This window comes from Crocodylus porosus, unplaced genomic scaffold (genome assembly GCF_001723895.1).
Source record: "Crocodylus porosus isolate Cpor-Errol unplaced genomic scaffold, CroPor_comp1, whole genome shotgun sequence".
Classification (NCBI taxonomy): domain Eukaryota; kingdom Metazoa; phylum Chordata; order Crocodylia; family Crocodylidae; genus Crocodylus; species Crocodylus porosus.
Window position 1 is genome coordinate 84940721 of NW_017728943.1, and position 13432 is coordinate 84954152.

General features: G+C 44.4%; 1 protein-coding gene across 1 annotated transcript in view; it reads right to left on the bottom strand.

The window, feature by feature from the left end:
• LOC109319899 (visual pigment-like receptor peropsin) overlaps positions 1–13161 on the bottom strand; it is a 39734-nt gene extending 26573 nt beyond the window's left edge. Inside the window, exons 1-2 of the mRNA XM_019549738.1 lie at positions 12939–13161; positions 3621–3826 (exon numbers count right to left, since the gene is read on the bottom strand). Of these exons, the coding sequence (XP_019405283.1) occupies positions 3621–3826; positions 12939–13059 (327 nt within the window). The 5' untranslated portion in view covers positions 13060–13161. The remainder of the gene's footprint in view (positions 1–3620; positions 3827–12938) is intronic.
• Positions 13162–13432: the final 271 nt, after the last annotated feature.

Consider the following 13432-nt stretch of genomic DNA (forward strand, 5'->3'; position numbering starts at 1 on the left):
GGTAGGCATCAAGCCTCCTCTTGAAGACCCCCCCGGGTAGGAGCCAGCACCACTTCCCTTGGAAGTTGGTTCCAGATCCTAGCCGCCCTAACTGTGAAGTAGTTCTTATGGATGTCTAATCTAAACCTACTATCCAACAACTTATGGTCGTTATTCCTTGTTATGCCAGGGGCTGCTGGGGGAAACAAGATCTCTCCCAAACCCTTCTGGTCCCCCCTAATGAGTTTATAGACTGTCACCAGGTCCCCCCTCAACCTTCTCAACATAAAATCAATGAGTTGGAAGGGACCTAGACAGATCATCTAGTCCAACCCCCTGCCATGGGCAGGAAGGAGTACTGGGGGTGGCAGGGGTCATAAGACCCCAGCCCAGTGCCTATCCAGTCTCCTCTTGAAGATTTCCAGGGAAGGTGAGAGCACCACCTCTCTGGGAAGCCTATCCCAGGCTCTGGCCACCCTTACCATGAAGTAGTTCTTCCTAATATCTAACCGAAACCTATCCTCCCTCAGCTTGTGGCCATTGTTTCTGGTGACTCCAAGGGGGGTCCTGGTGAACAGACTTTCCCCGAGTCCCTGCTGGTGGCCCCGATAAAGTTGTAGGCAGCCACAAGATCCCCCCTCAGTCTCCTCTTGCGGAGACTGAAGAGATTCAGATCCCTCAGCCTCTCCTCATAGGGCTGGCCACAGAGGCCCTCAACCATATGAGTGGCCCTCCTCTGGACTCTCTCAATGTTGTCCACATCCCTCCTGAAGTGGGGCGCACAGAACTGAACACAGTACTCCAGCTGTGGCCTGACCAGTGTTGCATAGAGGGGGAGGATCACCTCCTTGTCCCCACTGGAGATGCACCTGTGGATGCACGACAAGATCTGGTTAGCCCTGCCAACCGTGACCTTGCATTGTCGGCTCATGTTCATCTTGAATAACCCTCCTTGGAGGTCAATCCCATTCTCCATCCTTTGTAGCCTTTTCTTTTTAGCCTTAGGAGGTCTGCTAGGTCCCTGGAGAGCCAGGAGGGCTGCTGTACCCTCTTGCTGCCTTTCCTTCAAGATGGAATAGACTTAGCTTGTGCGTTAAGGAACGTTCCCTTGAGGAGCAACCACCCTTCTTGAACTCCCCTCTCCTTGGGGTCATGGTCCTATAGGGCCTGACTGACAAGCCTCCTGAGCTTGTCAAAGTCGGCTTTTCTGAAAGTCGAGGACTTCCACATTACTGACTGACTTGCCAGCTTTACAGCAGATGGGGAAGCTGATCAGCTCGTGGTCGCTGTCACACAGCTTCCCATCGATCACTAGGTCGCCGATTAGGTCATCCCCTGTAGCCAGTACCAGGTCGAGCAGCGCTTTGCCTCTTGTTGGCCCCTTTTATCTACATGATCCCTCCTGTACAGGGTCCAGTCATGGGTGGAGTCCCACCAGGTCTCCGTTATCCCAATGACATCATAATTATTTGCACTGAGCAGGAGGATGAGCTCCTCCTGCTTATTCCCCAAACTCTTGGCATTTATGTACAGGCAGGCAAGTGTCCTCTTGGGGGCTCTTGCCTTGCCCACAGATTGTACCAGGGCTGGGGCAAGGGTGGGATCCCTTAAGTGCCTTGGTCCGCTGGCTTTGCAAGGGTTGCTCAGTGGGCCAGCAGTGGCGGTAGTCCCCCTGTTCCCCAGCAGGCTTAGTTTAAAGCCTGGTAAAGCAGGTCAGCCAGTCTGTCTGACTGAGAAGAGCCTCCTCCCCCGGGGAGAGAAGTGGAGGCCATCTCTTCCCAGCAGCTCGCTGCCTCTCTCACCAAAGAGTGGGCTGTGGTCATGGAAGCCAAAGCCTTCCTGAAGACACCAGCTCCGCAGTCTTTGGTTGTCTACATGTATCCTCCTCAGCCCATAGCCCAAGACTGGGAGGATTGATGAGAACACCACCTGTGCCCCCAGACCCTTCAGCCCTGCTCCCAAATCCCTGTAGAGCGTCATGACCCAGCTGGGAGCGCTCCGAGCCGTGTCATTGGTGTCCACATGAATAAGGAGCATAGGATAGTGGTCTGTGGGCTGGAGGAGCTTTGGGATCTTCTCTGCAATGTCCCGGATGCGGGCTCCCGGGAAGCAGAAGACTTCCCAGGCTAAGGGGTCGGGGTGGCAGATTGCCCCCTCAGTCCCCCTCAGGATGGAGTCTCCCACAACAAACACCTTATGTTTTGTCTTGGGGAGAGCAGGGATGGTAGCTGCAGTTAAGCCTGTATTGCCAGTGGGAGCTGGCAACTCAGCAGGCTCTGCTGGAGCAGCAAGAGGTGTGAACCTGTTGCTAAGCTCCAGCGGGACAGAGGCCTTGGTGTGGCAGGCCTTAGGGCCCTTGACCACTTTGGTCCATGCCCCTGACTGGACAGACTGGACAGAGCGGGAGGTCCCGGAGTCCTCCTTTGTCCTGGAGGGAGATGGTGGTCTACCCTCTGGCTCCCAGGGGAGAAGGGCCTGGCAGTAGGAGTCAATCTCTTGCTCACAGTCCCTGATGGCACACAGTCTCAGACTGTGGCCTGGAGCTCCTCCAGCTGGCGTGCCAGAGACCCCAAAAGGGAGCAGACCCCACCTGGGGAGGTGGCCATGCTCCCGGGCCCCAGAGCCTGAAAAAGGGAAGGCAGCCCCTGCAGCCAAGAGCCAGGGGCTCCATCTGCATGGAGCCTGGAACTGTGGGCTCCGTCTGGGTGGCCATCTCTGAGGTGCCCAATGCGGGGACCGCAGAGTCTGAGGGGACCCTCGGGGTGTGGCGCATGCCCATCCATGTCATGCCTCTGGTAGGCTGGCTACGGCTGGGACTATCTACCCTGGGGAGTTCGCAGGCAGGGTCTCGGGCTCTCCTGCATGCCTTCCTGTGCGAACCTCATGCTAACTCACGCGCCGTCAGACAAGCACGCCTGTTTGTGCAGCCTGTTCACACAGCTCCGGTCGCGTAGCTCCCTGGGGGGCCGGGCGGAGTAGGGGCCTGGGTGGGGGCTTGACCCAGCCTGGATCCACGCAGCCACCTCCCCCAAATCAAAGAGGAGTTAACCCCTTCCCACCATGGGCCTCGTTTGCCTCCAGCTGTGTTGGGGGTCAGCAGGGGGCTCCGCGGCTGCTGGTGGGTGTATGGGGTGTCTGGGGGATGTCAGGGGAGTGGGGGCACAGCAGGCTTTCACCCGTGCATTTCTCGCTGCTCCAGAGCCTGACTGGGGCTTTTTTTGCTGTTGGCAGGCCCTTTTAAACTGAAGGGACCTCACACACATGAAGAATGTCAGAATAGAAGGAGACAAAGATGTCTAGGAAATCAAGTTGCAACTGGAGCAGCTCTTATCCAATCTGTTCACTAAACTTGGCATTGCATGTTAAAAGAAACCATGGGACGCCCCAAGGGTACATCAATCCCTTGTGTGATGTTGGCTACAGGAACTGGTATATCCTTAATCGCACTAATCTGATGAGCTGTTGGAGTCAAAAGGTCTACTTCTTTTTTTATCTGAAACAATCTGAACTCTGAACCTTGGGAGAATCATTCATCATTTGTTTCCTCTCTTGTAACCCTGAGTGGTTATTTTACATGGCATACATATGAAAATATTAGTACTTATTTTTTCTAATGAACTAGTCCACTATTCTATCCTTACTTGGCAAGTCCATATTGATGTGATAATGAATCCATCATCTCTGAAGACATTGAAGATTTCAATGATCCCTCGAGAATAACCAAACAAGGAAATACTAGCATCTGAGACAGCCAGGTTAAATGTAAGATAATCCGTGGGTTGCAGGACTGCTCTCTGTTTACAGAGAACAAAAATCACAACACTGTTTCCGAGCCAAGACAGCCATCCTGAAAATAAAAAAAGTATATGCATGTTAAAGGGGGAAAATAGTCAAGAAATAGCAGGGTACATACATGCATGATGCCTGTACACTGATGGAAGTTTTATTTGATTAAAAACAAAGAATACCACATGCTTTTATTCCACTTGGATATGCCCTTTAAGTAGCTAGATAATGAGATACGTCAGCAGTAGGAAATTAACAAGTGAGTTACTTCAGCAATAAAGTAGACAGTCAGAAAGAGCTGGAGCTGGAGCTGGAGCTGGAGCTGTCTACTATGGTTATAACCATTGTTTCCAAGTATGGAGAAGGCGAGCAGCAACTGCCCACAGAAGCCAGCAGAAGCAGCAGTGGGGTGGCAAGTGGCAACTGCCCGCAGAAGCTGGCAGTGGTGGCTAGTCTTAGGGTGGGCACATGCCCCCCCGTGTCCTCCCTACCAGTTGCATATGGTGTGGAGATACCTGAGTCAGCTTTACATTACTTAGTTGGGGGACCACTAGCTGTCTAACTGAAGCAGCATGGGTCTACCATGCCAAATCACTTCTGTGACCCCAGTGTAGACATATCATAAGTCACTTAGGTCTTGCAGTAGTGAGCAAAGCAACACCTACACACCTCTTAAAAACTGGACCAAAGAGATGCTTTTCATTAACATCTATGAGCTATGGGTCAGATCCAGCATACACAGGCACAAGTATATAACATATCATTGACTTTGTAGTAAATTAAAAATGGGTTCTATTAGCAAGGGCTGCCATCTCAGAAACCTGATGAGCACACTTATTTGCTATCTGAAACAGAGCCTTCAGTCTCCAATTCAGGCTGTAGGTGGAAACCATCTACTTACTAGAAGACTTTATGCTAAGCAGTGTGCTAACAGAAATTTTTGGACAGAGGATACTGCAGAATATCCCTGAATGGCCTTGCTCAAACCACCCAGAGCATGAGAGAACAGAAAGGTTTCAGAAATCTGTCCAGTTATACAGTACTAAATATGCAAGGTCAATAATCGCCCGCACAATTTATTGCCAAGATAAATCAACCTGAATACTACTTATCAGGATAAAAACTTGTTACCTGAGAAAATGGAACTAGCAGAACAGAGTCATGAGAATCAACTCCTAAAGAACAAAATTAACTGGTAGTCTAAAACAGCTTAGGTGATCAAGCAGCTAAGAACCTGAGTGGGTCAATGACATTATTTCAGACTTTCACAAGTTTACGAGTAGAATTTTCCCTTGACTTTATAATGAAGTACTTCATTAAAAATACCTGTTTATTGAGAAATCTGTTTAAAAGTTAAAGAACAGAGGTTCTCCCAGGCAGATGATCACAAAGTCTGGAAAGGTGGTCTTCAAATAGCTATCTGATGCTAGGTTGCTCACTACTCTTCATCTACAGCTGCCAGACTGTGTTTAAAGGTAGCCAAAACTGCAATGGATAGTCTATTAAATAAAATAATATTTACTTTATTTGTATAGATTAAAACAACAACAAAAGATAGCTGTCCAAGGCTCTAAGCACTCTATCACATCATTAATGATACAATAAAAGCACAGCAGTATGAAAATTACCACTTCAGGATGTGATTACCACTTCAAAATTACCTTAAGAGGATCTCAGCCAATCAAGCACATACAAAAGCGCCTTTTCACCATTCTGGGAAGCATGGCCTCAGTCTTCTTCAAAACCCCTTTCAAGCAGGTATCTTCTGCTGTGTCCCTGGACGGTCACCAAATACGGGCTCTTTCAGAGTAGGCAGTAAAGGGAGTTCCACAGCCTGTGAGCCTTCACTAACAATATCTGTCTACAGCCTCTCTTTGTTAAGAAGATGATCAAGTTCCTTTCTGCTGTGGCAGTATGACATGGGGAAGAAGGTGGTTATTCAGTAAGGCCAGGCCCAGAATTAAGTGATTTCTAGACTACAACAAATAGTTCTTCCCATAGATCAACAGGTAGCTAGTGTAGACACCAGAGCACTGCGTGCTCCAATTAAAGTGCTTTCCTCAGCAAAAGGTGCAGTAAGTTCTGCACCAGCATCAGACGCAGAATAGTTTTAAAGGTTTATCCCTGTACAAAATAAATTAGAATAGTCTAATCTTGTGGTAACAAATACAAAGCAAACTGTAGCAAAATCTGTATACCAAAGGAAAGATCTTAAATTCCTAGCCAGGAGGGTATAATAAAAAGGTGCCTGGGTTTACTGCCATAATGTAATTATCGAAGAGCAGATAAAATAATCCCTGTGTTGATAATGATAGCAACTAATGGTGGACATAGTCCCACAATCAAAGGACTCATACTGCCTCCACCATTTTCAGTGGCTGCTTCCTCTAGCCCAAAATAATGTCATCATGGTTGAGCTTCAGATGGCTTGCTCTTATCCATGTCCCAGTCTCAGCTAGACACTGGCTGAGATGCTGAACTACATCTCAGATAAGGAAGAGGAAGACATGGGATTGTGTCAAAATTTACTGAAAACACCACACATCAGGCCTTTACTCAACCTCCTTAACAGTCTGCAAGGTACACTGATAGGAGAGGTGGCACTCTGTACTACAACACATTTGAAAGTTCTTCAGGAAGAGGAGTTAAGCACACAGATGAATTAGGTAAAGTCTCTGAAATAAAGTAATGAAACTACTAAGGACGAATAGTTTGTTTCCAGTAGGGCATGACTCAGTGCCTTGTGATAGGTGGTATCAAAGATCTTCATTCATCACAAGAAAAGCTCATAAGCCAACACACACTCTCTCCCAAAGCCAGATTGACACAGCTCAGTGAAACTAAATCAGAGGTTGTGCCTCATTGCAATCTTTTCCACAATCTTACTCAAAAAGGGAAAATGCAGCATTAGTTGATACTTGGTGCTGACTGATGATTCTTTATGTAAAAGCTGCATTCAGACTTCCTTCAAATAATATGCAACCAGCCTTCTCCAAAGAATCTCTGCCAGCAAAGAACCCAATACTTCTCTGACGGCTTTCAACAGCCAAGAAAGATGAGGATCTAAAGTAGAGGATCTTAAATTGCCTCAGCATTGGCAGTACCATCATGGTTATAACCACAGAAACTGTAGCCAAGAAATTGATGGTCTTGTTCTCTGGACATAGGGGATGATGGGTTGGGTAAAGCTGGTTTATGCAGTTGACAGTTGGGAAGGAACATAAGCTACCAGATTTCTGTTATTAACGTGTGTTCTACTTTTACAGAACAACTATTGTTCTAATATTCTTGAGTATGTGTAGCTCTGTCATTGTGTGACACAAAATACTGGGCAAGATGGACCTCTGGCCTGATTCAGTAAATGGCAGTGTGTATTTTCGTACATTCTTATGTTCAGTAAATGGGTGCTTGTATCTCAAATGATTAAAGTTGGCTGAAGCACTGTGATGGACAGGAGGTTTTCTATAATAAGAGTGTCAACACATGGGATTAATCAAGAACAGCTACTGAACTTTAAATTCACACCCACCTTACCCCAAATTAACTTCTAAGTGTAAAGCTTTGACTAGTGACTTGCTACCTAGTGTAACCATTGTCAGTTACAATACCAATGTTCTTTCTAAGTGAGAAATGATAATTGCAGGGCATTCTATAATAATAAATAGAAAACCGTTTATTCTAAAATATTAACAGTTGTAAGTAAATTACAACAACAATACGTCTTCATCTTGATTACTAGGTGACACGAGTATACAATTGCTGAAATGAGTATACAATTTCCTGTGGCTACATGAATGTGGTGACTTCCGTAACAATCAGGAAGTATTTTAGCATCCAGCATTTTCCTCTGGTTCAGTCTATTATAAGTAAACACAGCAGGTGGTTGGAAGGCTGGGTGCTTTGCAGAAATATCAAGGTAGTTTGTAAAGCATGTACAGCTTGTTTGCATATGTCTGCTCTGTCCCCTGCAAGATAGTTGTCAAGGGAGTGGGAAAGGGAAATAATTTATTTATCAGCATCAAGAGATGGTTTGAATGGCAGGCACAGCATCAGGTAGCACTAGGTTTACAAATACCTTGGTTTACAGGGCTCTGACCATGTAAGGTATAGAAGGTTTTCTATTAGAACTCTACCGATATCTACATTCCATTTGAGCACGCTACATTTGCTGGAAATGCATGGAATGCTTTTTTGTAGCATGTAGCACGAGAAGACTTTTCAGTTAAAAGATTAAAGGATAAATAAGAAAGAAGAGGAGACTTACTTCCATGAACAACACAAATCTCTCTCAGATTTCAAACTACAAGAAAAAAAAATCTTAGACCTGAGGGATGAGGGAAACAAAGAGAACAATGGTTATGGATCACATTAGAATGGATGCAGGTATTTGAGGTGGCAAAATTACAGAAAAATCTTGCATCTGGCACTCTCTGAGGCATAGGGAGCTGTTAAGTAGACTGTTTGCTCTGCCATCTCTGCCAGTTGGGATGCATAGAGGAGCACTTGAAGAGATTTGCAAAAAAGTAAATTAAAAATTAGAAGTGAAGTACTAAGGTAGTCCAGATATAAAGGGTCCATAGCCTGGTTCTTACCCTACACTACAATGGATAAGATCATACTGTTTCTAAACCCAGTACATAGAATCACAGAAAAACACGGCCAGAGGAGGTCACCAGAGAAATTTGTTTACCAATCCAAATAATTATATGTTGAAAATATATTGCAGTATTTGTCCACCTCTACATTTGACCGATCTATTAGCAAGTATGTCTGGGTAGCAAATCTAAATAGTGCTCTGTGATTTAAACTTTAAAATGATTTTTCCAATACTGTATATCTGCTTCTTCTGTAGTACAAATGAGTAGAATTAATTTTTTCAAGGGTGTGTAGACCATCTATTGCAAAGATGAGGTGGCAGGACACACATCCTCTGAATGACATTTTAGCAATGGAAAAGTACCCATTCATCTTTTAGAAGCAGCACTAAGCTGACTACAAGAATTTGGAAAGATAATGCAGACAAAATCTTTCACTTTTTCAAGACCGAGTCTAATGTGAGATGCTGAAGAAATTAAACTAATGAAAGAAAATACCAAAGTTACATAGCTAACACAAATACCTAATCCATACTAAGGAACTGCAAGGATTTCTGCCAATGGTAAATTGCTATAGAATAGTCACCTCATACTTTTCCACTCTGGTAGCCCTGTAAGCGAAGTGTTACTTAAATGTGAAAGTTGGGAATAGTGGCTGGCATGCCAAAAATCATTTGAAAGATATAAACAGCATTGTCACATGTGCAGATGATCTGGCTTTTTTACTCTTATTTGCTCATAACCTTGGCTTGTGATTCCCATTATAAGTGGCCCCGTGATCTACACATTTCTGGGTGGCAACAAGAGGAGTTCACAGTCAGAACTTAATATAATTTAAGAAAACCCCAGTTTTTGTCCAGAGATCTGTGTTTGGACCTATGCTCTTTACCATTTTTATTAACAACTTGGATAAGAGGGTGGAAAGCTCAGTGATTAAGTCTGTGGGTGATACAAAGCTGTGGGGAAACACGGGCACATCAGAGGCTAGGGTAAAGATCCAGGATGGCCTTCACAGACTGGCTTTATGGGTGGAAGGGAATCAGATGAGGCTTAACAGGGATAAGTACAGAGTTCTTCATCTGGGTAGGAAGAACCTTCACCATAACTACATGATGAGTGGTGGTCCACTGGCTGGCACAGGACTTGGGGGTTACAACTGACTGGAAGATGAACGTGAGTTAACAGTGCAATGAGGTTGCCAGAAAACAGACCTCTGTCGTGCATCAGCTGATGTGTGGCCAATAGATCCAGCGTGGTGTTTCTCCCCCTCTGTTCGGCATTGGTGAGGCCACAGCTGGAGTACTATGTTCAGTTCTGGGCACCACACTTCAATAAGGATGTGGATAAGCTTGAGACAGTACAGAGAAAGGTCACCCATACGATTAGGTGCCTGAGGGATAGGCCCTATGAAGAGAGACTCTGGGAACTGGGCCTGTTCAGTCTGAGTAAGAGAAGACTGAGAGGTGCCTTGATAGCTGCCTACAGGTACGTTAGGTGTGAGCATCAAGATCTAGAGGAGCAACTCTTCAGGAAGACACCTCAAGGGAGGATGAGGACTTAATGAGCACAAGCTAATAGAGGGGAAATTTAGGCTGGACGTAAGAAAAATCTTTTTTCCGTAAGGGTTACCAGAATTTGGACCATACTTCCAGCAGAGGTGGTGTATTCACCATCCTTGGAGGTGTTGAAGCTGAGGCTGGATAAGCACCTTGTTGAGCTCATTTAAGCCCAATAAATTCCTGCCCATGGCAGGGGACCAGACTTGATGATCTTGCAGGTCCCATCTCTTCCTGGTCTTTGATTCTATGATTCTATATATGACATTCATCATCATGATGTCCAAGGACCTCCAAAAGTTGAACATATACAAATATATTATCTCTCTTCCTGTAAGAAGGGACGGATATTTACTTGCTTGATTTGTGGCATGTTTGTTTGGTTAGGCCTGCCCAAAAATTAACTTTTTGCATTTTGTTCTGTGGAGGTGTACAGCTTATTAGGTGTACTGATGTCTTTTGGGAGTAAGACTGAGTCCTGGGTACAGCTTTTGGAGTGCTAACATCCCTCAGATATATGTGTGGTAGAAGCAGCTTAATTGAAGTCTTTGATCCCAAGAGAGTAAGGGCACCTCCATTAGCAAATGCCACGCTGTACCATAACTGCCAGATATTAAATATAAACATTCAGGATACTTCCTAAGCAGGTAGTCTTTTAAGATGCCCTAGAGAAATCCAGAGACCTGAATATAATATTTATGCACTGAACTATTGTCCTTCCAAAGCAAGCTATATTCTTTGAATAGCAATTAGGGTCTGAAGAGCAGCAACAGCAGTAGTAATTTAGCACTGTAGCCCTAGAGGTCTTTGATTGACTCCACTATCAGAAGAGTGCAAGTGTAAAAATCAGGACCTTCTTATGCTTCTACTGCTTCCTTGGGCTTTTTAAATTATATTTGTTGACTTAATGATATAAATATGTTTTCACTCTTAGCACTGCAAAGTAGGGATGTACGAAATTTCATCTGGTGTTTCATTTTGAAACTGTTTTGATGCGTTTTGAGCTTGAAACAGCAAAATCAAAATGAAACAAAAGCCTTCAAAACAGCTTCAAAATGAAACAAGGACCCTTGAAACATTTCAAAAGTTTCTGAATGTTTTGAGTTTCGAAGCCAGGCTTACTTGGCTTCAGCACCAGTCTCACCACAGCAGCAGCCTCCTGTCATCCAGCTGGCAGATCGGGGGCCCGCCCGCACCCCCGGGAGGGTTGCGGGGCTGTGCCGGATTCCTGGGGGTGCAGGCCCTTGATCTGCCTACCGGATGACAGGAAGTTGGTTCTGCTTCCTGGGGCCAGTGGCAGCCAGGGTCATCCCTGGTGGGGGTGAATCGGGTGACTGCCCCAGGCCCCATGCTTTGGGGGGCCCTGTGGAGCCAGGCGGAGTGGCCGTGTCTACTCTGCATCACTGCCATCGGCTTCGCGTTTGGCCTCTTGCTACCACCCCCACCACTGATCTTCCCGGTGCTGGGTATGGGCTGGGGCCAGCAGCCGCACTGATCTTCCTGACTCTGGGTGCAGAATAGCCTATGGGTGAAGCATCAAAACAGCGTCCAAACTGCGAAAGTTTCGATAAAATGAAATGAAACAGTGCTTTCAAAATGAAACAAAACCGAAACAAAATACTTTTCCATCGAAATGGAAGTCGAAGCAGAATGGTACTGTTTTGCACAGCCTTACTGCAAAGCAGAGCCAATATGGCAATGGGAAAGTGAGAAGGGGACTCTTTTGGTTGATACAATGTCAAGAGAATTTTTAGTAAAGTTCCAAATGCAAAAGTGTTCACCTCAGTACATTTCCCCCACATCCATAATATGCCTTAGTTGGACTAATGTTACACCTGATTATACGTGAATTTGGCTTATGCGCCCTAAGCTGAACAGCCTCTTCATGATGGCTACATGGTTTCTTCTCCCAGCATCAGCTGGTGGTTTGCAAGTTCTTGGTGGTACTTGGGGAATATATGATAAGCTCAGAGAATGAAAAGTCTACTTAGCTTGACTAATTTACAAACCTGCTTCTGAATTTGTATACATATGTACTTCTCTGTTGTTACTGAGATCTCCTGATACACATCTTTAATATATAGTTTCATTTATTTTTTAAAACACATCACTATTGATAAAAATAAGCCTAAGTCATTGCAAATAAACCTCTGGAAAAAGTGACCTTTTCTGCATTTCCATATGATATGAGATGAGTGTTTTTTGGTACACCTACAGTCTTTGAAATTCCATAAAGTTTGCTTGTCCAATAAGAGATGCTGTAACTATTCATCATTCTGCACTGAGTCTAATATAAATATTTCAGAAGTTGCTTCAGAATTTGTCTTGTAATATTTTATTTTCAAAGTCTTAATATGACCTTATAATACGATCTTGCTAGGTAACTTGCATATAATATATATTTAGACTTCAGGATTACTGTTTATTAAAAATAGTCTAGTATTGTGCTTAATAGAATCTGATCAAAATAATCTTTCTTTCAAGGTGTATAAGATATTAGAAAAAATATGTAGAATTAGAAGAAGGTTTTTAACTATCGGTGGACTGAGGTTTTAGAACAGTATCCAACAGGCACAAATAGGAGCAAAAAACCTTAGTACTTACTTTTAGAATGAAGGTCAATCAGTTTATGAAAGAGGAAACTTCAATTAGTAGAAGCTAAAACTCTGGAAATAACAGAACACTATTTCACTTGTACTGAGGCATTTTGAGGAGATAAGGAAATGTTATATTTTTTCTCCACAAGGTTTTTCTTTTTGCACGCTTCCTGAACATTAAAAGAATATCTTGGCCTACAAGATCTTACACTTTTGCCACCAGTAAACATGTTGCTGCACTGATCATTTATTATATTCCTAAAGAAACAATGCTACTCCTTGCTGTTGAAACAGCTGAAGAAAAAGGCTGCAGTTTATGTTATCTTGCTTCTTTATCAATGAACTCCAAAGGCAGCCCCTTTAAACTTTAAACCAAACTTTTAAAGGAGTTTAAATTCACCAGGCATCTTAGATATAGTACATACCTAAAGCCAATAGGTAGGAGCCTATAATAGTCTCTCCTTGTTCTGATACAGCAGCCTCTCTGTTTGGAGAGGTGATGTTGTTGTTCCTCCAAGGTGCCTGTGGAGAAAACTGGAGAGACATGTTCAGCCAAGCCTGTGACCCAGAACTTGCCCGTTTCAACTGTAGTAAGTCGCAAATGGCCACTCAAATGAAAATGGCTTTTGCCTTAAACTTCTTCTCCCTGTCTTCTAGGAAGCTGTGCACCGAGACTGACAAACTAAAGAAGGAAATCTGAAGAGACAAGAAAGAGCTTTGAGTCCTCTGACCTGTTCTTATTTGCTAATCCTATCTATTAATACAGCTAGTGAATCTGTTACCAGACACAGGGAACAGATTTCCTTATATCCCTGGTGCTACATGTAAAAGCCTTTAGTGACTGGAAGAGCATATAAAAGATGATTGTTCCTTCAAATAAAGTGATATATCATTGTAGAAATCCATGTGTGTATGCCTC